Source organism: Streptopelia decaocto (assembly GCF_964273445.1).
Source record: "Streptopelia decaocto genome assembly, chromosome: 2".
NCBI classification, from domain to species: domain Eukaryota; kingdom Metazoa; phylum Chordata; class Aves; order Columbiformes; family Columbidae; genus Streptopelia; species Streptopelia decaocto.
This window is the reverse complement of record NC_138655.1, coordinates 122,512,206-122,533,693: the sequence shown is the minus strand read 5'-3', so window position 1 is coordinate 122,533,693 and position 21,488 is coordinate 122,512,206. Positions and strand designations below refer to the sequence as shown.

Here is a 21,488-nt window from a genome sequence, read left to right as displayed (position 1 = left end):
GGCAGGCGACAGTGTTATAAAAGTAAATAAACCTCCTTTGACATAAAAGTAATTAAATACTTTTGTGGGGGACTACGGAGGGTCCGTGGATTCCCTGACGGAGGGCACGGGAACAGAGATTAGCCTTGAAGATATTCAGGTCTATCCATGAGAAAGACGGGAGTAAAGGAGTATCTGGAGATACAAAGGTGTACCCGTGACAGAGAAGGCAGTGAAAGAGTAACATTGATGATAGCAAAATTAGCCAATGATATGTTAGTACTGCAACTTGTAACCAATAGCGAAAAGACACATGAGCTGGTAAAAACTACATAAAAAGGCATTTGTGGCAATAAATGGAGACTCCTGTTTGTACTTAAGAACCTGGTCTATGTCGTTTGTCTGTCTCAACCATGACATACTCTTTTTTGGTTTTTGCCACACTTCCAGCCTCACCCAAGTTACAAAGATAGGAACGCCTCTGCCTTGGCACCTCATCCAACCCTGCCCAAAGTCTGTCCAATAATGAAGAAAAAAACATAGCTGCTTCTTCTTTTTCTAGACTTCTGGTTTGTGCTATTAGTGAAAGAACTGTGATGTAGAATCTCAGACAAAAAGGTTTGCAGGGCTTTGCTTTCTTAAGAACACAAGATTTTAAAAGTTCCAAGTAGGTCATTAAAATTCAAGCTGGCTTGTCATTATTAGTTGACATTATGCTCTAGCTCAGCTGTCTGCTTCTCACAGGCCACTCACTTGAATGCCTAAATTTTTTTTAAGATGGTACCTATCCCTTACAGAAGCTGAGATTTAACCCAAGGGTTAAAAAGGTTTTAACTTTTGCTGTGATTACAGTTACTCTGCCTCCTAACATAGTTTAAAAGTCAGTAATTCAGCCTTCAAAACCACGGAATTGGTACCAAAGTAATACAATTTTAATTTGATGCCACATTCCTTGGCTGCTTCTTCAGCTTTTAACTTCCTTTCCATGCTTTTCATTTAGGCCTGTGGCTGTTCATGTTGGCTGCCCTCTCAAATTTAAAGACTAACTGTATTGCTATACCTGTAATGTAAGTACATAATGCATTTAAGTAGGGCATTTGTAAATAATGCTTTGGAAGTGCTCATAGCCAAGTGGTGTGAGAAAAAATAGAAAACCAAGTGCCAATTTCCAACAAATTACTAACACCTTCAATGTCCAAGAAATGATATTTCTAAAAGGAAAATAAATACACACTAGTCATTAAAAAAAAAAAATCTGCACAAGTGTTTATTTTTTCTTTATTAAATATTGCATTTCCCTCCTTTGGGGCATCTGTGTGGTTTTGTTGTTGTTTTCTGTTTGTTTGTTTTGGGTTTTTTGTTTGTTTGGTTTGGTTTTTCCTGCAGTAGGTGCTTCATGTCCTTGCTGATGAGACTTTGGCACACATTTTATGCTCTGTCATGATGGCTCCTAGACTTCATGTATTTGAAGTATTGTGCAACAGTCTTTCTCAAGTAAAAACTTAACTGTTCCTACGTGTCATCTCAAGCACAGCTTGCAGCATGGTCTCAGTTCAGATAACGCACTATGGTTCCTCCATTTGGAAGCAGCAATAATAGGTAGTTATTTGTGCATTAATGCTGTTGGTGTATTTCTGCATGTACTTTCAATACACTCCTGTGAAGTCACTGATCAACTTGTCTTTGTCTACTTCTAACTCTCTTTTCTACCAGCATTTCAGCCCCTGTGTGGAGGAGCACACTTTACCCAGGAGTGTGACAGCGAAGTTGGGAGCTGGTGAAAGATGGGAATCTGAGGGGCGCAGATTCAGAACAGGGATCACATCAGAACTGGGACTAGAGCAAGGGAACGAAGCGCAGGTTGGAAAACTGAACCAAGGAATTAGTTATGGCGGAATACAAAATGGGCCTGGTAGAGACTGTAAGGCCATGAAGAGCTCCTCCTGCACCTGGGTGCGATGGCCTTGAGTTATGTGGTGACGTACTGGTTACCACTGAGGTTCAGACAGGTCCCACCCGCTCCGTGTGGAAATGTGCTGCAGTGCTCAACATGGCATGAAGGAAACTGATGGGAAACCACAAGGTCTCCCTCACGACCGCAGCATTACCCTCTTGCCTGTTATACCACTGAGAAGGGCCATGAGGCTGGTGAGGGGCCTGGAGCACAAGTCTGATGAGGAGCGGCTGAGGGAACTGGGGCTGTTCAGCCTGGAGAAAAGGAGGCTGAGGGGAGACCTGATCGCTGTCTACAACTACCTGAAAGGAGGTTGTAGCATGGAGGGTGTTGGTCTCTTCTCCCAAGCAGCAAGTGATAAGTGGAAATGGCCTCAAGTTGCACCAGGGGAGGTTTATATTGGATATTAGGAAAAAATTCCTCAGGGAAAGGGTTGTCAGGCATTGGAACAGGGTGCCCAGGGAAGTGGTGGAGTTCCTAGAGTTATTCCTAGAGTTATTTAAAAGAGTTATATGCAATATATTTAAAAGAGTTTAAATGCAATAGATTCCTGGAGTTATTCCTAGAGTTATTGAAAAGACGTGTAGATGTGGTGCTTAGGGACACGTTTGGAGGCCGACATGACAGTGCCAGGTTAACGGTTGGACTCCACGATCGTAAAGGTCTCCGACGGGGAACGGGAGGCGCCGCCGGGCTGCGCAATCCACCGCCGAGTTACCGATTCGCTCGCAGAGCTCCTCATCAATCGGGACATCGGAGATCAACTACAAAGCCGTCGCGTGGTTGTCCCCCCGGTCTGTCCCGGGTGGTGCGGCCCGGCGCCTTCGGAAAGGGCGAGGGAGGCAGAGCCAACCATCGCGGAGTAGGGGGGAGCGCGGCCGGCGGAGGTATCTCTGCGGGCTGGGACGGGGGGAGGCGGGGGGTTGCCGGCCGGCCCCTGCCGGGAGCGGGAGAGCATCCCCCGCCGGCAGAGCCGCGGAAGAGGCTGCCCCCAGCGGAACAGGGCGGGACGGCAATGGCGGCGCCGGGCGGAGCGGCCCCGGCCGAAACGCGGGGTGGTGCACGGGAGTCCGGTGGCGCCGGAGACGTTCGCTGCGGTTTTGACTCTTGCTTTAAGCATTAAAAGTAGTTAATGCCCTTGAAACACCCGGTGGCGTCCCGTAGCTCTTGTTCCCGGGTAGAAATTGTGCCCCGCTTGTTCTTTTCAGTGCGCAGTAGGTAACGGAGCATTGCTTGGGTCAGCCTAGTTCTCCGGATTATTTTACACCGGTTGACAGCATTTTATTAGTTTTATTAGGTTACCGTGTTTACTAATATTAACATCTGCATGTGGCATTAGGCATGGAGTGCCTGAGAGACCTCTGCATTTAACTCCCCACTCTTCTTATAAAATGCAGCCTGACTGCCCCAAAACAAGTGACAAATTTGAGTCTGGATTTAAAGCAGCCTCCTTAAAAAACCCACCTGCATTAGTAAGCACTGGTTGTAAGTTTTGTTTTTTTAATAATGCTGCTGTGTACTTGTGCTGCCACAGAAAGAGCAGGTCTGTGTATTTTAACAGGAGTGCGTTGCCTGGTTGCCCCATATGGTCCCTGTACAGCTCTCTATGTTTTACCAAACACCTGGCAATGTCACAGTGCCTTTTTTCCATGGTAAAAAGCGGGTCGAAGCCTGTATGGCAGATGTTGACAGAGCCGTGCTGCAGCAGGATGGATGCCCACCACCAGACCTGCCCCCGACCTGGCGGTGGCCGAGGCGGGAGACGAGGGCTGTGTATGATGCAGTGCTGTGGCGTTACCGCTTGGCATGGTCCTCTTGTCCTGCCTGAAGAGCTTGTGCTCAGCGGTGGCCTTCGCTGTCAGCTGATGTGCCTCACGATGCGTGGGGTCTGGTGGTGTTACCTTCAAGGGAGTTGTGGTGGTGTGGTACATCTTCACAGTATGTTTGGGATTGGAAGGGACCTCAAAAGATCATCTAGTCCAATCCCCCTGCTGGAGCAGGAACGCCTAGGTGAGGTCGCACAGGAACACGTCCAGGCGTGTTTTGAATGTCTCTAGAGAAGGAGACTCCACAACCCCCCTGGGCAGCCTGTTCCAGTGCTCTGTCACCCTTACTGAGAAGAAATTTTTCCTCAAATTTAAGTGGAACCTCTTGCGTTCCAGCTTGATCTCATTACCCCTTGTCCTATCATTGTTTGCCACCGAGAAGAGCCTGGCTCCATCCTCGTGGCACTCACCCTTTATATATTTATAAACATTAATAAGGTCACCCCTCAGTCTCCTCTTCTTCAAACTAAAGAGACCCAGCTCCCTCAGCCTTTCTTCATAAGGGAGGTGCTCCACTCCCTTAATCATCTTCGTTGCCCTACGCTGGACCCTCTCCAGCAGTTCCCTGTCCTTCTTGAACTGAGGGGCCCAGAACTGGACACAATATTCCAGATGTGGTCTCACCAGGGCGGAGTAGAGGGGAAGGAGGACCTCTCTCGATCTACTAACCACCCCCCTTGTAATACACCCCAGGATGCCTTGGCCTTCCTGGCCACAAGGGCACAGTGCTGGCTCATGGCCATCATGCTGTCCACCAGGACCCCCAGGTCCCTTTCCCCTACACTGCTCTCTTAATATGTAATTTCCCAACCTATACTGGAACCTGGGGTTGTTCCTGCCCAGATGCAGGACTCTACACTTTCCCTTGTTAAATTTCATTAGGTTATTCCCCGCCCAACGCTCCAGCTTGACCAAACACACTTGAGGTGCATGTTCCCTGACAGTTTAAATGCCTCGAGGCTGATACAGGGTAGGTGGAGGTAGAAAGGTGAGCAGTCTCTTGTCCAAGATAGGTATTTCCTTGGTGGCAGAGACCAGAAAGAGTTTCTTGACTCCTTCTGTTCTGAGTTTTCTAGACCATTGTGCCTGACATAAAGGTTGAGGTGACAACATCCGTAACATGATAATGGTAGGACATACACTTTCAGGTGAACACATGCTTTCTCCCTTAGAAGATTTAAGCTATTAATGCTCCTTGTTGATACCTCCAGCTGGTGGTTAAAGCCCCAGGGGGAGTTTTGCAGCAACACTAGAGGGTGCCTCACAGTCCACAGTAGTGCAAACTCGTATTCATTAGCAGCTTAAGCTAGAAGAGCCCACTGGAGGCATTCACAAAGTGAAAGTGTCTCTGTGCCCTCTCTGCCATAACACATACTATTCCTGATTACAGACATGGAAACTACATCCCTTCCTGCAGGGTTGAAAATTTGCTTTCATGTAAAAAGCAGGTTGATAACTGTTTTTCACATTGGCTGCTTTATTGTTCCATTTGTGTCTTCTTTTTCTTCCCAGTTACAGGAATGTGCTTGAAGTGATTGCTTTCCACCATGTTGTCACAGCGCTCGTGGGATCTATTAAAGATCTCAAATCTCCATTTCTGGAATCTGAATTTAAATCTGCATTTACAAAACCACAGAAGAGCTTTCAGCAAGTCACTGCCTGCATGTCGAAGGAAAGTAGTTGTTACAGGTATCGGCTTAGTGTCCCCTCTTGGCGTGGGGGCTCAATTTGTGTGGAAGCGCCTGCTCCAAGGAGACAGTGGGATTACATCGCTAGATGGGGAAGAATATGCAGGCGTCCCCTGTAAAGTGGCTGCTTGCGTGCCAAGGGGAAAGGAGGAGGGTCAGTTCAGTGAAGAAAGCTTTGTGTCGAAGTCAGAGATCAAATCCATGAGTTCTGCTACTGTCATGGCCATCGGTGCAGCAGAGCTGGCAATGAAGGACTCCGGCTGGTCTCCTCAGTCTGAACAGGATCGCTTAAGTGCTGGTGTAGCAATTGGGATGGGAATGGTTCCGCTGGAAGAGATTTCTGATACAGCTGCTTTATTTAAAACAAAGGGCTATAACAAGGTCAGCCCGTTCTTTGTCCCAAAGATTTTAGTCAACATGGCAGCAGGCCAGATTAGCATTAAATACCAACTGAAAGGGCCGAATCATGCGGTGTCGACTGCGTGTACCACAGGTGCTCACGCTGTTGGAGACTCCTTTAGATTTATTGCTGCCGGTGATGTTGATGTCATGTTGGCCGGAGGGACTGAGGCTTGCATTAGTCCTTTGTCCTTGGCTGGATTTGCAAGAGCTCGGGCCCTCAGCACGAGTTTTAACTCAAGCCCTAAAATGGCATGTCGACCGTTTGATTCACAGAGGGAAGGATTTGTAATGGGAGAGGGTGCTGCTGTGCTGGTCTTGGAGGAGTATGAGCATGCTGTACAAAGAGGTGCTAGGGTCTATGCAGAAGTCCTAGGTTATGGACTGTCTGGTGACGCTTGCCACATAACAGCACCTAATCCAGAGGGAGATGGTGCATTCAGGTAAGAACCATGTGTTGATTATGATGGCTACTTCATATGTTATTATAATATAATTAAATTACAATAATATTATATATTATAATGATATATAAATATATAGTTATTAATATAATAATATATTATGTTTATAGTGGGTACATTTGTTTCTGTTATTGTGTGCTTTTCCTAGAGAAATGCTGTTCAATCTTGAGCTTCTGGTAAGGTTGTGCCCCAATTTTGTTTTTATAGCAACAGGGTGAAGGCTGGTTCTTGCTAGAATCAGCCTTTTTGCATAGAATTATGAAAGCTTTCTTTATGTGAAAATATTTTACGTTTGCTGCCTACAGCTGTTCACACGAATAAGACTCAATGGAAACTTTTTGTTTAAGATTCTTATGGTACAATAGAATCTTTTCAAGTTCTCCTTCACCCTTTGTCCATAGAGAAGAGAGATCCCACTGTAAAAGCAGTGATTTGCTGTGGTCTGAAAAGGAAATAGGATTGCTAAAGAAATCCCAAGTGATGAAAGCTGTAGAGCACTTGGAGGATAATTACTGTACATGCAATTAGCATTAATTATGGCTATTCTTATTTAGAAAAGACTTCAGCTTTTCATAAACAAAGTATTTCAATCATATGCCTGTGCTACAATAATATTTAAATACTTCATTCTAATACATCTAAGAGTGTTGGTGGAGTGCCATAGCAGAAATACACTTTAGTACTATTTAGTAAGATGGTAAAGCTTCATAATTGTTAATCTTATCAAAAACAGTTCACAAGTAGATGCTATTCCTCTGTCCTTATCATTGATCTAATCAAATTGTCAGATAAATTACACATGTAAGTATATGTACTCTTTGTGAGCTTTGTGTGAGCTAAACAGTACTACTGACAGTGGAACCTTTAGTAAAGATGTAGTTTGCATTATTCTGAATTTATGTGAATATTTAATAACAAAATTCAATATATTACTGCACAAATAAATCAAACTTTTGCATGGTGTTGTAAAGCTGTGTTTGTATCCTCATTGGGTTAGCAGATTTTTCAAGAAGTGTAATATACCAGGTTTCCCTCTATGCTATTTGATTCATACATAATTGTTCTACAGACTTAGGTGTGAGTTGCGTAATCAGGAGTGTCTTATCTCAGATTCTCAGACTTGTTTACCCTTGAGATGGTATGGCAATATATTGTAACAAAATTTTTGTATATTTTATGATTGCAGTAGCATATAAATTAAATTCGCAGTGGGATGTAGTTGAAAGTTAATCTTGGTATCTCAAAAATGTTGAGCCTTTCCACCCTTGAGATGAAGTGATACATTTTAATACAGTCTTCAAGCCAATATTTTCTTATTGCACTGGTATATGGGTTAGATCTGAAATGTATATGCTTCACTTTTCTGAAGGAATTTTATTTACCACATCAAAAAAATTTCAAGGGAATATATTTTTTGTCATCTTCTCATAACTTCTACAGTTGGAGACTAATACATATTGGAATAAACCTGCAGAACAGGAGAGGCAAAGCCAGACTCAGATGTATGGCTATAAAGTGTGTTCTACACAATTAATCTGTTATCTCCTTAAGTAAATATGCTTCTTGCAGCTGATGTATTTAACTAAATTAATGTATCTGTTTCTGTCATGGTTAATCAGTAATCTTTTTTTGCTTGAATGTTGGGTCACTGTCTAGTGACAGTGAGCATCAGTGAACTCCAAGCTAAGCTGGATGCATCTGAGGGTGGAAGGCTCTAATGGAGACATTTAAATTTGTCTGGCAGCCTGTGCTATCCTTTTTTGAGCTTCTTTTTATTTACTAATTTTTCATAAAATTCAAAAGAGTCAGTGGTCCTTTGCTTATAGGTATTTTTGTTTGATAGAGCAAGTTTTATTGCTAATTCCTTAACACCATAAATATTGAGGGGAAATAAAATGTAAAAACAGGAGGATCTTCTTTTGATTTACAATGGCAAGGGGATTTCTTGGATCATTGTACTAACTGTTACGTTAATGCATCAGCTACCCTAAAGAATCTTCAGATCAGGAAACCTAATTTTTGTAACAATTTCGGGTAGTTATTTCTCTCTCAAATGTTTTCAAATTTTGCATTGGAAAGGCTCCTTTATATATTAATGTAGACTGTAGAGATTGTTTATCTTCTTTCTTTTCTTTTTTATTTTTCTCAACTATGGAATTTAATCTGTAAATTTTTAGCAGCAAGTCTGATTTTATAGTAGGCCTCACCACTACTGTCTTTTTAGGGTGGCAAAATGTAGATGACAGTATGTTTAGTTAGATGAATCCATCTCTTGTCATTTACATGCCTGATAAACTATGTCATGCAGATTTTTGCGTTTCATAAACATTTAAAAACACCCTGTATGGTTGCTTTTGGTTTGGACATATGTGTTAGTAACAAAAATACAGTAGGAGATTCAGCTTTCTGCCCTTTTTTTTTTTCTTTGTTTTCCCTTAGGTGTATGTCTGCAGCAATAAAAGATTCTGGGATCAGACCTGAAGAGGTAACATATGTGAATGCACATGCAACTTCTACTCCTCTAGGAGATGCTGCTGAGAATCAAGCAATCAAGAGACTTTTTAAAGATCACTCACGTAATATTGCAGTTTCCTCAACGAAAGGAGCAACGGGACATCTCTTGGGGGCTGCAGGAGCTATTGAGGCAGCATTTACCGCACTGTCCTGTTACCATGGAATTTTGCCACCTACTCTAAACCTACAGAAAACAGAGGCAGAGTTTGATCTCAATTATGTTCCTTTAGTAGCTCAGGAGTGGAAAACTGAAAAACGGCGTATAGCACTCACAAATTCATTTGGCTTTGGTGGTACTAATGCAACTTTGTGCTTTGCAAGTGTTTAGCTTATGTTGTGTGTGTTGCGAAAAAGGCACTGATGATTTTCTGTACTGCCACCCTCGCAGTTTTGAGAATTGCTCATTTGATACACAAGAACTTTACTCACCCTAACATTGACATCAGTAATTCTTTTAGAAAGAAGGAATTTCTTTTACTCATTTAATAAAAATAAATGAAAGCTCTATTCTTTATGTGGTAAAGAAGTTTTTGTTCTTGACTAGAAGAGGAGACATTGATCATTCTGTGTTTTTGCTTCAGTAGAATAGATTTTTCATATGCATATGGCAGAGAAATTGCTTGGAAACATTTATGCAAAAGAGAGGCTGGCCAAGTTGGGACTTCACAGCCATGACTTGATGACTTACTGTGGTGATGATACAAGGTTTATGATTAAGCTCCCCTTTATTGCCCATTCCATTTATAATTCTGCCTTTTTACTCTTGATAAGTTGTTTCAAATATGACTTATGCACATTCTTCCATACAGATGACATTCAGGAGAAAATAATACAGGAGTTAATGAGATATGTGACAGGGGTTAATTTTCGTTTTAGCTTTATTCATTTCCATATATTGCATTATTTGGTTAGCCATGGCATGGAGTGGTAACAGTGAAGAATGCACACAGCATGGCATGTACATTTTCCATGTGGCACAGGGATTGACTTGGTAGTTGATAACCTGTTTTGTTCTGAAGCTTTGGACAAGAATAGCAAGGCAGATATTCAAGTATGGTATTGAGGATTTAAAAAATAGTTGCACAGAAAGGAAAAAGGCTCTTGAAACCTCTGCTTGTTCTGCCAAAATGGAAAAATAGAACTAGCCAAACTTTGAAAAAAACAAGGATCTTTTAGCAAAGTAAAAAAGCATATGCAAGAAACAGATCTGGGTCTTGTGTTGAGGATGAGAAAGACGAAGAACAAGGACAGGAAAATGAAATTATACCTGAAGCTGGCATATTGATGGTGGTTTAGGTTTTCTCTTGCAAAGAACAGGTAAAGGACTTTGACTTTTCTGGCACCAGTCAGCACCTTAGCCAAGTAGTGCCTCCATCCATAGTGCAGATGTGATTGAAGTCAGATGGGTTACTTTATTTAAAGATATTTTACCAGTTTTCTTTTTGAAAATGTCATTTCTTAGCCTTTGACCCATGTAAGTGGAGGCAGAGTAGCTCACTAGCTGTAAAGTAAAGGACACATAAAGTAGCTATACTATAAGTAAATTTCATTCTGGAAAGAGATTACTGATGGGCTATCACATGGCTTTGTAGCACCCTAAAACCTCATTATTTATACAAATGGCCTGAGTGATGATGTGGAACAGCATAATTTTTGCATTTGCTGTCTTTACTGAGCAGAAAGTTAAAGAGAATGGCAAGAAAAATGCAGTTGGAGAATGATTAAGACTCACTTAGAAGCTGAGCTCATAGAGAACAAGGCAGTCCAAAATGGCTTAGTGAATAATGCCTGAAAGTAGAATAATATATTACCAAAGGGAAAATGTAAGAGCATACAAACCAAAGAGAGCATGGGAATTTGCTGTTGGGAAAAATACCCACAAACCTCTTAGATTGTGATAATAGTAGAAATACAATTAATGAGGACCTAGATTGCATGAAATATAAAAAGCGGAATATAAAATTCAACATGACTCTCTGAAAATTATATACAAAAAGGAATTAATTTAAATAATTCAGCCTCGGGGAGAGAGCTAGCAGCAGGGTTGTGCATTCATCCAGTGAGTTTCTTCTGCAGATAGGATTTTGCAGGTAGTTGTAATCCAGGGAGGAATATAGGAAGACTAGATAGTGCTGCGTTATTGTGGACCTGAAGTACAGTCTGACTAAACCCACCCAGTATTGATACATAGCCGCAGATCTGTAATTAATATTTTGTCAGAGAGATATGCTTCCCTTTCCCTCTGATAGCAGAGGTCATGGCCTCAGGAGTGCTGGATGCAGACTCCTGGGTACCAACCATGAAAAGACAGATTATAGCGTCACACAGAAAAATACAATAAAACAAAACAATTAAAAGATCTTTCTTCTCACTTCAGCTCATTGCAATTTAATCGTCTGCTGCAGGTAACCTTTAAACCATGAAAGCTTTGTGACGAGTTATTTTAGGTGGTTTTATTATGGATAACTGTAACAGGCATAGATGCAATACTCAATAGTGTGCCCTGTAGGGAATTAAGATTTTTTAAAAAATGAATAGAGCCAAAGTTTGACCTGTGTTGATTTGAATTTTTTTTGTATTGGTTTCATTTTTTTGTACTTGTTTGGAATCATCTCTTTTTATCACATACCCCACTGAACTGGTCAGGGACTACTTAATGCTAATTGCTGCTTTATTACGATAGTTGCAAACATAAAAGGAAAATAGATGTCTCGCTGTTGCTAAACTATTAAGCGGCCAAATTGACCAACATATTTAAACAAAATGCTTTCCCTTAAAATACTCACTTCATCTTAATAATCGAGAGGTATAATGGTCCAGAGCTTGTGTGAGCACAGGCACGTCACAAGAAGAGCCAGAGGCCACGAATGCATTTCCAAAGAGCAAGTTATATTTTAGTTACCTCTGTACTGGGGTATCTCAGAAGATGCACCTGAGCTCCCATGCAGAGGTAGCACAAGTGGGGATGCAGGCGCTGGTCAGTTCAGCCCTGGTAGAAGATCACTGGGCCTGATGAGCTCGCCTGTATTTCAAGGCTTCAGACAGGTGCAGCCTCTTGCTCTTTTCTCACAACAAAGCAAGAATCTCAGACATTGTGATAAGATGTCTAGAGTTTTTCACAGGCCTATGTTACCTAACAGAGAGGTTCTACTCATCAAGCATACAAGGTCAGTAAAACAATTAGTGTGATGTATATGCTTTTTCTACAGAAAGCTTCAAGTCACTTGAGTGTATTTACATTTAACCAACCTCCTCGCCATTCTTCCATTATATTCCCATACAGTTTGTATTAAAAAAGTTTAATATTTAGACTCATAAGCTTGGAGTTACAGTCTGATAAGCAACACCTGGAAATACATTTATTTTGAAGTGTTTGAGTGTATATTTTGAAGCCTACTTCTACAGTGGTGCAACGCAGTTGTGAGAGCCAAATGCTCTGGGGAGGCTCACAGAGTGGCCGAGGCTGGAAAGGCGGCTCTGGAGATCGCTTAGTCCACCTTCCCTGCTCAAAGCAGGGCCAGCTAGAGCAGGTTGCTCAGGGCCACATCCAGCTGGGTTTTGGGTATCTCCAAGGATGGAAATGCCACAAAATCTCTGGGCAACCTGTGCCAGTGCTTGGTCACACTCACTGAGAAGTTTCTTGCATTTAAACGGAATTTCCTGCATTTGAATTTGTACCCATTGACTCGACCTTTCACTGGACAATACTGAGAAGAGTCTGTCTCCCTTTTCTTCATTCCCCCCATCAGGTATTTATACACATTGATCCCCCCAGAGCCTTCTCCAGGCTGAACCGTCCCAACTCTCTAATCCTGTCTGCATATGTCAGATGTTTCAGTTCCTTTATCATCTTTGCGGCCCTTCACTGGACTTGCTCCGGTATGTCGATGTTTGTCATGCACTGGGGAGCCCAGGAGTGAACTCAGCACTGCAGATGTGTCTCACCTGTGCTAAACAGAGGGAAAGAATCATCTCCCATGACCTGTTGCTGGTGTTCTTCCTAATGCAGCCTGCAATGCTTTTGGGCTTTGCTGCAAAGGCAGCAGGTCCATCAGCTGAGCTGCTTTCCAGCTGGTTGGCCTGGGGGAAAATGGTGTGTGGGGTTATCCTTCTCCAGATGCAGGACTTGGCATTTCCCCTTGTTGAACCCCGTGTGGTACCTGTCAGCCCATTTCTCCAGCCTGTCCAAGTCCCTCTGGATGGCAGCACCCACACCTGCTGTATCAACTACTCACAGTTTTGTTTAATCAGCCATCTTGCTGAAGACTTTATCCCATTGTCTAGGTCATTAATGAAGGTGTTAAACAGTTCTGGTTCCAGCCTCTGGGGAACTCCACTGGTGTTTGGCCTCCAGCTGGACTTCATGCTGGTGATCACAATCCGTCAAACCCAGCACCTCAGCCAGTTTTTAGTCCATTTCACTACTTAGCTGGTCCATCCTTCCTCAGTTTGTCAAGAAAGATGTTATGGGAAACTGTATAAAAAGCATTGAAACTGTGATGGTTTTTAGCAATCCTGCTGATGTTAAAATCAATACTTATATGAATATACATATCCCTTCAACAAAAAACTGCAGACTGTGATCCTTGGCTGCTACTGATAATCACGTCAGGTTTCCTTATTGAAACGTGCATTGAGACTAAGAACGTGAATGTAATTTGAGAAATGTCTCTGTCCCAGTTATTTACTCATTGGTGAAGTGGAAGCAAAGTAAAAATAGATTATTTAAAATATTGTTTTGATTTGAATGAAAGATTTTTACTTAAACTAATGTTTTTAGAAATAAATGCATTTGAAGCAAAAATTGGAATTATGACGATGTACATGAACTCATTAATTTAAAGAAACCTAATAAAAAGTTGTGTTATAAAAAAATACAAGCAACATGTGTTTGCTGAAATCTTACAAAAGTCAAGACACTGTTCTGGGTTAACTACTGGCTTTCTCTAGAAACAGTTTGTTAAAATGATAAACCTAGTTTCATTTTGGACTTCCATAGCTTGTTCTGCAAGTGTAAAGAGAATATATTCCTCATTCAGTTTACTCAGGTTTGTTTAGTTCTGTGTGCATACATTTTTTTCTTAGGCATTCAGCACATTTTTTACTAATGAAAAAATTTATAAAATAATGTCTTGTCCTATCACCCTTCCCACCCAAACAAACAGCTGGGACAGCTGTGCTGAGGGGTCTGCGCCGAGTCCCTTAGGTCTGTCAGAGTGTTTGGGGTGACCTCTTTGTGGGACCAGCCTTTTGAGTTTTGGGACCAGACGGGAAAACAGGTGGTAAAAAAGGCTCCAGGGGGTTCACTCCCAATTTTTTGTGACCTAATTTGTCTTCCCTTGTGGGTTTTCAAGTTTGCTTCCTTTTTAATGAAGTCAAAAACAGACTTAGAGGAGAGTTGGACGGTAGAGAATGTTTACTGAAATAAAGAGAAAAGTCTTCATTATAAGAGATATGAGAAGCTTTACTGATTTTAAAAGATGATTGGAAGTGGATTTTTGGAAAGCAAAGCAGGGCAGTGTTTCAAAGGTCAATGACTTTTTGGGTGGTCTGAAAAACAACTGGTATAAGTTTGCAATTATTTTTTTCTTTCTGTTGTTTAACGCTGACATTTTTACTTAGTAAAGCTTTGTATTGATTATTGATGTCAGAAAAAAAAATATATTTTAATCCATGTGCTGGTCTTCTGTTAGAAACAAGACAGGGTCAAATATGAATATAATTAGCAGAGGAAGCATTTTAATAGTTTTTGGGCATTGTATGGAGCACTTCTACCTTGGACAATTTCTGGGGAAAGGTTCCAAATACCTTATTCTTCTGCACTGTAGGATTTGGTCCTTCAGCAGTATATGCTTGTTGTATTCTGAAGTGAAAAATAGATGCTGCTGTATCAGAGAACGAAAAGAATATATGCTGAATTGTTACGTTCCTCCCTGCCCCCCCTTGTATTTCCCATCACTACGTTCTCATCTTTTTTCCTAATTTGTGTAAATAACATATTACCACTAGATTTTGCTACCTGAAAAAGAAAACAAAAACAAGTTTGCATGTATTTTTTGTTTGAATCACAGAGTTGTGCATCATCTTAAAGCAATAAACATCCCAAACTTTGAAATATATATAATCTTACTTTATAAAAGTGCAGATTTTGAAGATAAGCCAAACCCTATGTGTTTCAAATGCAGCTTCAATAGTGGAGTGTACTGCAGAATGGAAATAATTAGTGCTTTTAAAGTCATGTAAAAGTCCTAATCACACTGTTTTTCCTGGAGCGTCTTTGTTCAATGACTTGTGAAAATATATCAATTCAACTTCTTCAGCAGAACTAAAAATGGACTAATGTGCTTATATGGTACTTGAAAGACCTAGACTACATCCTTCTGTCGCAGGCTCTCTGTGCGACTTCAGTCAAGTTACTGAGGTTCAGGTTCAAGTTCTTAAATATACATTTACAAATATTCTGATTTTCATTTGGTTTTGATATATAAATCACATTTCACCTGAAAAACAAACAAACAAACAAAAGCCAAAACCCCAAAAAAACACCACCACCACAACAAAAAACACCAAAAAAACAAAATCAGAAAACCACCCCAAATGTTTGATCCTCAGGTACCTTGGTGAGTTTGGGCAAGTCCTCCAGGGCTTCTGGTCACCATCTTGACACAATCAAATCTCCCTACCTCCTAAGATGTGGTGAAAGTAACTACCCTCAAGATTTAGATTCTGTGGTAATGTTGGCCCAAACTCACTAGCTAGTTTTCACAAAATACAAAATTGAAGCTCAAATTAGCATTTTCCACAATTGAGACAATAGTGAAAATATTATTCCTTCTGTATATTTCTGTCAAGATCATATAGCCTGTTTAGTTTAATCAGCATAGACTGGCTCATCTGAGATTATAAATAATTCTGTATATATCACATTTTATGAATATAACTTTAGTTCCATTTTTTGAGAAGAACACAGGCCCCCCCATTTGATTTCTAAAGCTATCATCAGTGACAGAAAAAAGTAGGATGAAGGCAGTTTTATAAAGTAAACAAAATGTATAATAGTTTCTCCTTGGGCAGGAGACATCATTCTAACTTTTGTAACAATGATGATTAATTTTAACTTTGTAGAAAACCAATTTTCTACCCAGAGTTATTGAACTGTAAAGAAATCCGCCAGTATCAATTGCTTATAGTCAGTACCTCTGTGTAGGAGGCACAATAATTTTAGTATGACAGCTAACATACAGGAATACCAAACTGGTAGTATATAAGGCAATTGCAGCCCAAGGTCTCTGTTAAAATATGTTAATAGGAGTGAATTGAAATAAAATAGTAATAAGAAGGATTGAAAAAAAGTTAGGTTTTTTTTTTTTTTTTAAAGAGCATAAGAAATGAAAAAGAGGAACTATAATTGAAAAAGAGATTTGTATTTTTAATGGGGGTCTTGTAGTTTTACTAGAGTGCTATAAAGCAGATCAGATGTTAAATAGCTGGACATTCCCATGTAAGTTAATATCGTTTTGTCATTTCCCTTTTTTGTCTTCATCAGAATCTTGGTGTTACATGTTATTGCTACAAGCAGTGATCAGGACTGTTTCGTGGAGTTCAGAATGCCATCAAGCATGCTTGGGGCTGAAACAAGACATCAGAGTTACCCTAGGAGTTAATTCTCATAATGTTTCAAGCTTGCTGGAAGATAGAAAGAAAAAAAGCAGATGGCTTGCTGACATTTGGCTTGATGTGGAATATTTATAGACAACAAGTTCTGAAAGAGTTTCAGAAAATAATAATTCTGTCTGCTATTTATTATTATTTTTTTAAAAAGAAGCAATCATAGTTTCTGTTTTTTCTTGAGGACTTGTATCCAGGAATGGTGTCTATGGCCTAGGGAGGCTTACATGCAACTTGGTATCACCTGCCTGTATTTAATGTGAAAATTTTTGAATGCCATCCTGAATCACCTTGGAATGCTCAGGGAATTTCTTAAATCAATTATGGGATTTTTTTTTGCTCTTAGGAAAATTGGATATAATTTTGATAGCAGAACCACCAGGTTCAGCCACCTCCATAGTTGTTTCTATCAGGGGGCAGTCAACTTCTCTAAGCTTGGTGCCAACCCTACAGCCCTCGCATGTGTGTAGGAGGCCAAGTCAGTACAGCTGAGGCTGCACTTTGCTGGCCTTGATCTAATAAACCCTGATCTGTACCCAGCCCAGAGTGCAGAAACAGCAATAGTACCTATCTGGCTCATCTGACAGCAGGCAGCACTACACAGAAAACAGCCTCTGGAGCCGACCTTGTCCACATGCTGCTGTTCAGCCCTTGTTTACACATTAAAAAATGCCTGGACACTTGCATTGATTAATTCATTTCAAATATAGATCTCATGTCAGCTGTGTCTATTGAAAAGTCGGGACAGATTGACTCTTTTCTTGGATGGAAAGGAAAGGCCATAGCGTTGTGCCAAAACAGGGTCTGCCTGGTGTACAATAAGCCCAATTTTAGCACACAGAGACGAGATATTGTTTATTACAGAGTTGTGCAAGTCTGGATGCGGGAATAAAGCCAGCACACCAGACAGAAAAGTAAAAGCCATTGTATACAAAATCTCACCACAACATTCACACCCTCAGGGCAGTCCTAAAGAGCCAACTGGTTACATATTTGCATATTGGTTACTCGATCACTTTACAGAATCACAGAATCGACTGGGTTGGAAAAGACCTCAGAGATCATCGAGTCCAACCCTTGGTCCAACTCTAGTCCGTTTACTAGATCATGGCACTAAGTGCCATGTCCAATCTCAGTTTAAAAACCTCCAGGGACGGCGAGTCCACCACCTCCCTGGGCAGGCCATTCCAATGCCTGACCACTTTCTCTGTAAAGAATTTCTTTCTAATATCCAGCCTAAATTTCCCCTGGCAGAGTTTAAGCCCATGCCCCCTTGTCCTATTGCTAACTGCCTGGGAGAAGAGACCAATCCCCACCTGGCTATAACTTCCCTTCAGGTAGTTATAGAGAGTGATGAGGTCACCTCTAAGCCTCCTCTTCTCCAGACTAAACAACCCTGATCAAACAACAGACTAATGACCCTGATCAAGGGGTTCTGGGGTTAAAACAAAAGAAGCTGTTAACCCCATTGCAGGAGAGCGGGGGGCGGGGGGGGAGAAGTGTCTGCACCTTCCACGTCGAAGGAAGGGAGGGGGAGAGTGGCATTCTGCCACACTAGTTTAAAAGGATATGCAATAAATTTCTTAATTTGGATAAAACTAAGTCTGCTCTATATCCCATAAGTCAATGTTATATATATATATATATTTTTTTTTTTTAAATTTTAATTTTAAGCATGACTCTCATGTAACTGCTAGGTAGGGGGTGTTACCAATCCTCACTTTTAGTGTCAGAATATGAGGGAATCACTTCTGTCTCCCTGTTTGGAAAAGAAGGAGGTTGAGAACCTTTGTCATGGTTGCAAGTCAGTTTTTGTCAGTGCTTTTTTCATGTTAGTGTAGGCAAATTACTCATAACACACGCCCTTCTTAGCAGAGTACGTGGGGATGGAGTTTATAGAAATAACTCTCATTGAATCTCTTTCAATAACAGAGAGAGGAAATGAGCTTTGCTTGAAGAATTCAGATGAATTTAGGAGTTAAAAAACCAACCAAACAAAACAATTAAAAAGACAAAAGTGCCAAGAGAAGCAGATTCCTGAGACTGCTAGCAAATTGTACAGGGAATCTACTGTTGGTTGAGACATTATCTTTATAATTCAGCAATATAAGGTGGAATGAGAGTAGAGGACATCTTTGTTCTGCATTAGGCAGCTTGATTGTGTGTGAAAGAGAGAAAGAGAGTGTTCAGAATGATAATTGCTGAAGCCCTTGAAAATAAACAGAACATGCTCCCCCAGAGGCAACTGTAATATCCAACAAGGTAGGTGTAGTTACTGCTGGATGCATTTGGGATTCTCTCCAATGTCATGCTTATAATGGAAGTGAATAATTTGGCCTTTATTCAACTGATTAGTCTTTGTTCCTCCTCTGACTGGCAATGAGGGTTCTTGTTGTGGCGGTTGTGTTTTGAATGTGAGTGTCTGTCTGTTGGGAAATGGACTGACAAGAAAGATCTCACTCGCATGGATCGCCTTGCCTGAAATAGTTATGCTTACTGAAGACCTTAGCTGTATTTACTGTTTAGATCCACAAATTTTACATAATCCATAGGGAGAACTTATACCTGGTCACCATGTCACTGGGATGTTCTCATTTCTGTGCTGAAGGATTTGTTCCTTGTCTACTGGCACTGTGGAATCACACTGTTCTCTTCTGAACCAGCTAAAAAAAAAGAAAGCATTGTGATTCACACCACATTTGTGAGCCCACAGTTTACTGGCTGATGGGTTCATTTGCCAGCACACTGATCTGTACTGGGATGTTATGGATTCCAGTGCTGCACTGGGCTGAATCAGTCTGTGCCTCATGGGGGATACTATAGGAAGAAGAGCACTTCAGGCTTTCTGGAAAGGAAATTTAATGCCTCTCTCACTTAACTCCAGTAGGTCTCCAGAGGAAACCTTAAAAATCCCATACTTACAGAGTGTGTGATTGGTTTTCTGGCCACGCTCAGTATAACTCCAGTGGCATTTCCATTGCTAGTATGTGCTCTTGAAGGGATGGGCTTACCAGGGTGTTTGTGTCTGTGACACCTGGTGACCAAAGGACTGTGTTAAACCAGTTTCAGTCCACCTAAAGCCTGTTCCCTGTGCCATGTGGTGCCTGGAGAGCTGATCCTACTGAAATGATTTTAAAACATTTCCAGTGATTTCAGTTATGCAGGGTTTTAAACATGTAAAACCATAATTGTCAGTCCTATGGGAGGAAATGGAAGATGCCTGCGTGAAGCTGTTTCTTTGTGAAGTAACTATTTCTTCACTGAGTGCTACTGTTTGTCCATGTCTAATGGTTGACACTGGGGTCGAGCGCAGAACCACCAGAAACCACAGAAGAGCATCTTCTGAACCTGAGCAAAAAACTGGTAGACCCCTGCATACTGAATGCAGCCACTGCTGCTCTCCAAATGTATATCAAACTCAGTTGGACTTGACCAGTCAGCCTTACGATTAAGATTAGCGTCTGACCGAGGGCACATCTATATGAGTAATTTTGCATGAAGACTTCTTTTCTCCATCTCGGCAGAAGGACCCTTTTCCCTGGTGTGGATCCACACTGTTTTTTCCCGAGCCGAGAAAATAGTGGGCGAAATCGGGCTGACCACACGGTGGCAGCAAGATCTCAGTTATCTGAGGAGCTCGGGCGAGATCTATGTTTATCATCGCTTTCCTTTTCAAACCACCACCCAGCCATTGCTTACAGAGGAACAAAGCAGGGAGAGGAAGAAAGGCTCTAAACACATTTCATCCAGCCTTTGTTTTTCCCTTCATAAAGCCCATCTGAGTTTCTCTGTGTGAATAAAAATCAAGTTTGGACTAACTTGCTAAAATGCATGGACTTTTGGAGGTGTCAGCAGCTCTTTGAAGCTATGATGTTATAGCGTAAGGCAGGAGAAGCATGGCCAGAGCAGCAAAGACGGGAAATTATTTCTGTTTCCTGAGCAGCATGTCCATACTTACTTGCTGTAAGGAAGGAATCACAAGATTAAAGAAGAAGGAATTGTTTTAAGATGTTTTAGTGCCTGGATGTCTTTGCTGAGACAGAAAGGGCAGACAAGATCCTTGTTGACTCTAGCCCTTGAAGGGGCCATCAAGTTTGAAAACAAAAATACTCTGGGGACAGCTCAATATTTGTTGTGACCCAGCTTTCTTGTTTTAGGCCTTCTTCGTAAGTGTTTTAGGACTACCAATTTCCTGCAGCAAATTGCTAATGAATTGAAGCAGCTTAAGAATCCCTTTACTTAACTAGATAGTGAATGTGACGTAGCTGTCATTTCTGCTCCTGTTCCTTTCCTCCTCTGGTTCTGTCTCCCCACACCTCCATTCCACGTGGAGTGGCATAGAAGGCTGAAAGAACGAAAGACTCTCCTGGGAACTGTTACAAAAGAATTTCCTGAATAGCATTCATAGGCAAATGATAACATTTATTGCATAATATTTGTTTAGAGGAAATAGGAAAGAGAGGGAAAGATTTTAAAAAGAAAAGAAAAAAGAAAAGAAAAAAAAGGAAACCCCCCCACAGTCATTTCTTCTGCCTCATGCTTGTTTTTAATGGACCAGGTAAAATATACCTCAAAAAATCAAGAATTTGTGCCCAAAGATACCTTAGGTGTTTGAGACTGAATCCCAGAGCTGCTCTGATGGCAAAGGGAGATTTATTTTTCCCTGGTTTCTTTAATGCCAGGCCCAGAGAGCATGCTCCTCCTGGCTGCGGGGCTCAGTGCTGACTCAGAGCTGGGGTAGAGGGGTCTGGTCATCCTGCTGCGGGAGAGGCTCCAGGACCGACCCCTGTCCGATGGCTGAGGCCACAGTACTTGGCCCCACCAGAGCACCAGCTCTGCCACCTTGCAGCCTGAGCCTGGCCATGGCCCCCATGGTCTCGACCCAGGTCTCAAACAAGAGCCTGGATTGTCTGACCCAGACACCACCCCCAGAAGCACTGCAGCACCCCAAGGGAGGTCCTCCTTCCAGAGAGGCCACAGATGATGGTGGCCCCCA

General features: G+C 41.6%; 1 protein-coding gene across 1 annotated transcript; it reads left to right on the top strand.

Annotated features, from left to right (window-relative positions):
* Window positions 1-2,680: 2,680 nt before the first annotated feature.
* Window positions 2,681-9,332, top strand: OXSM (3-oxoacyl-ACP synthase, mitochondrial). The gene is made up of 3 exons (XM_082044657.1): window positions 2,681-2,820; window positions 5,272-6,289; window positions 8,750-9,332. Exons 2-3 carry the CDS (start codon window positions 5,307-5,309, stop codon window positions 9,150-9,152), a joined length of 1,386 nt encoding a protein of 461 aa, XP_081900783.1. The 5' UTR covers window positions 2,681-2,820; window positions 5,272-5,306; the 3' UTR covers window positions 9,153-9,332.
* The last annotated feature ends 12,156 nt before the right edge of the window (window positions 9,333-21,488 follow it).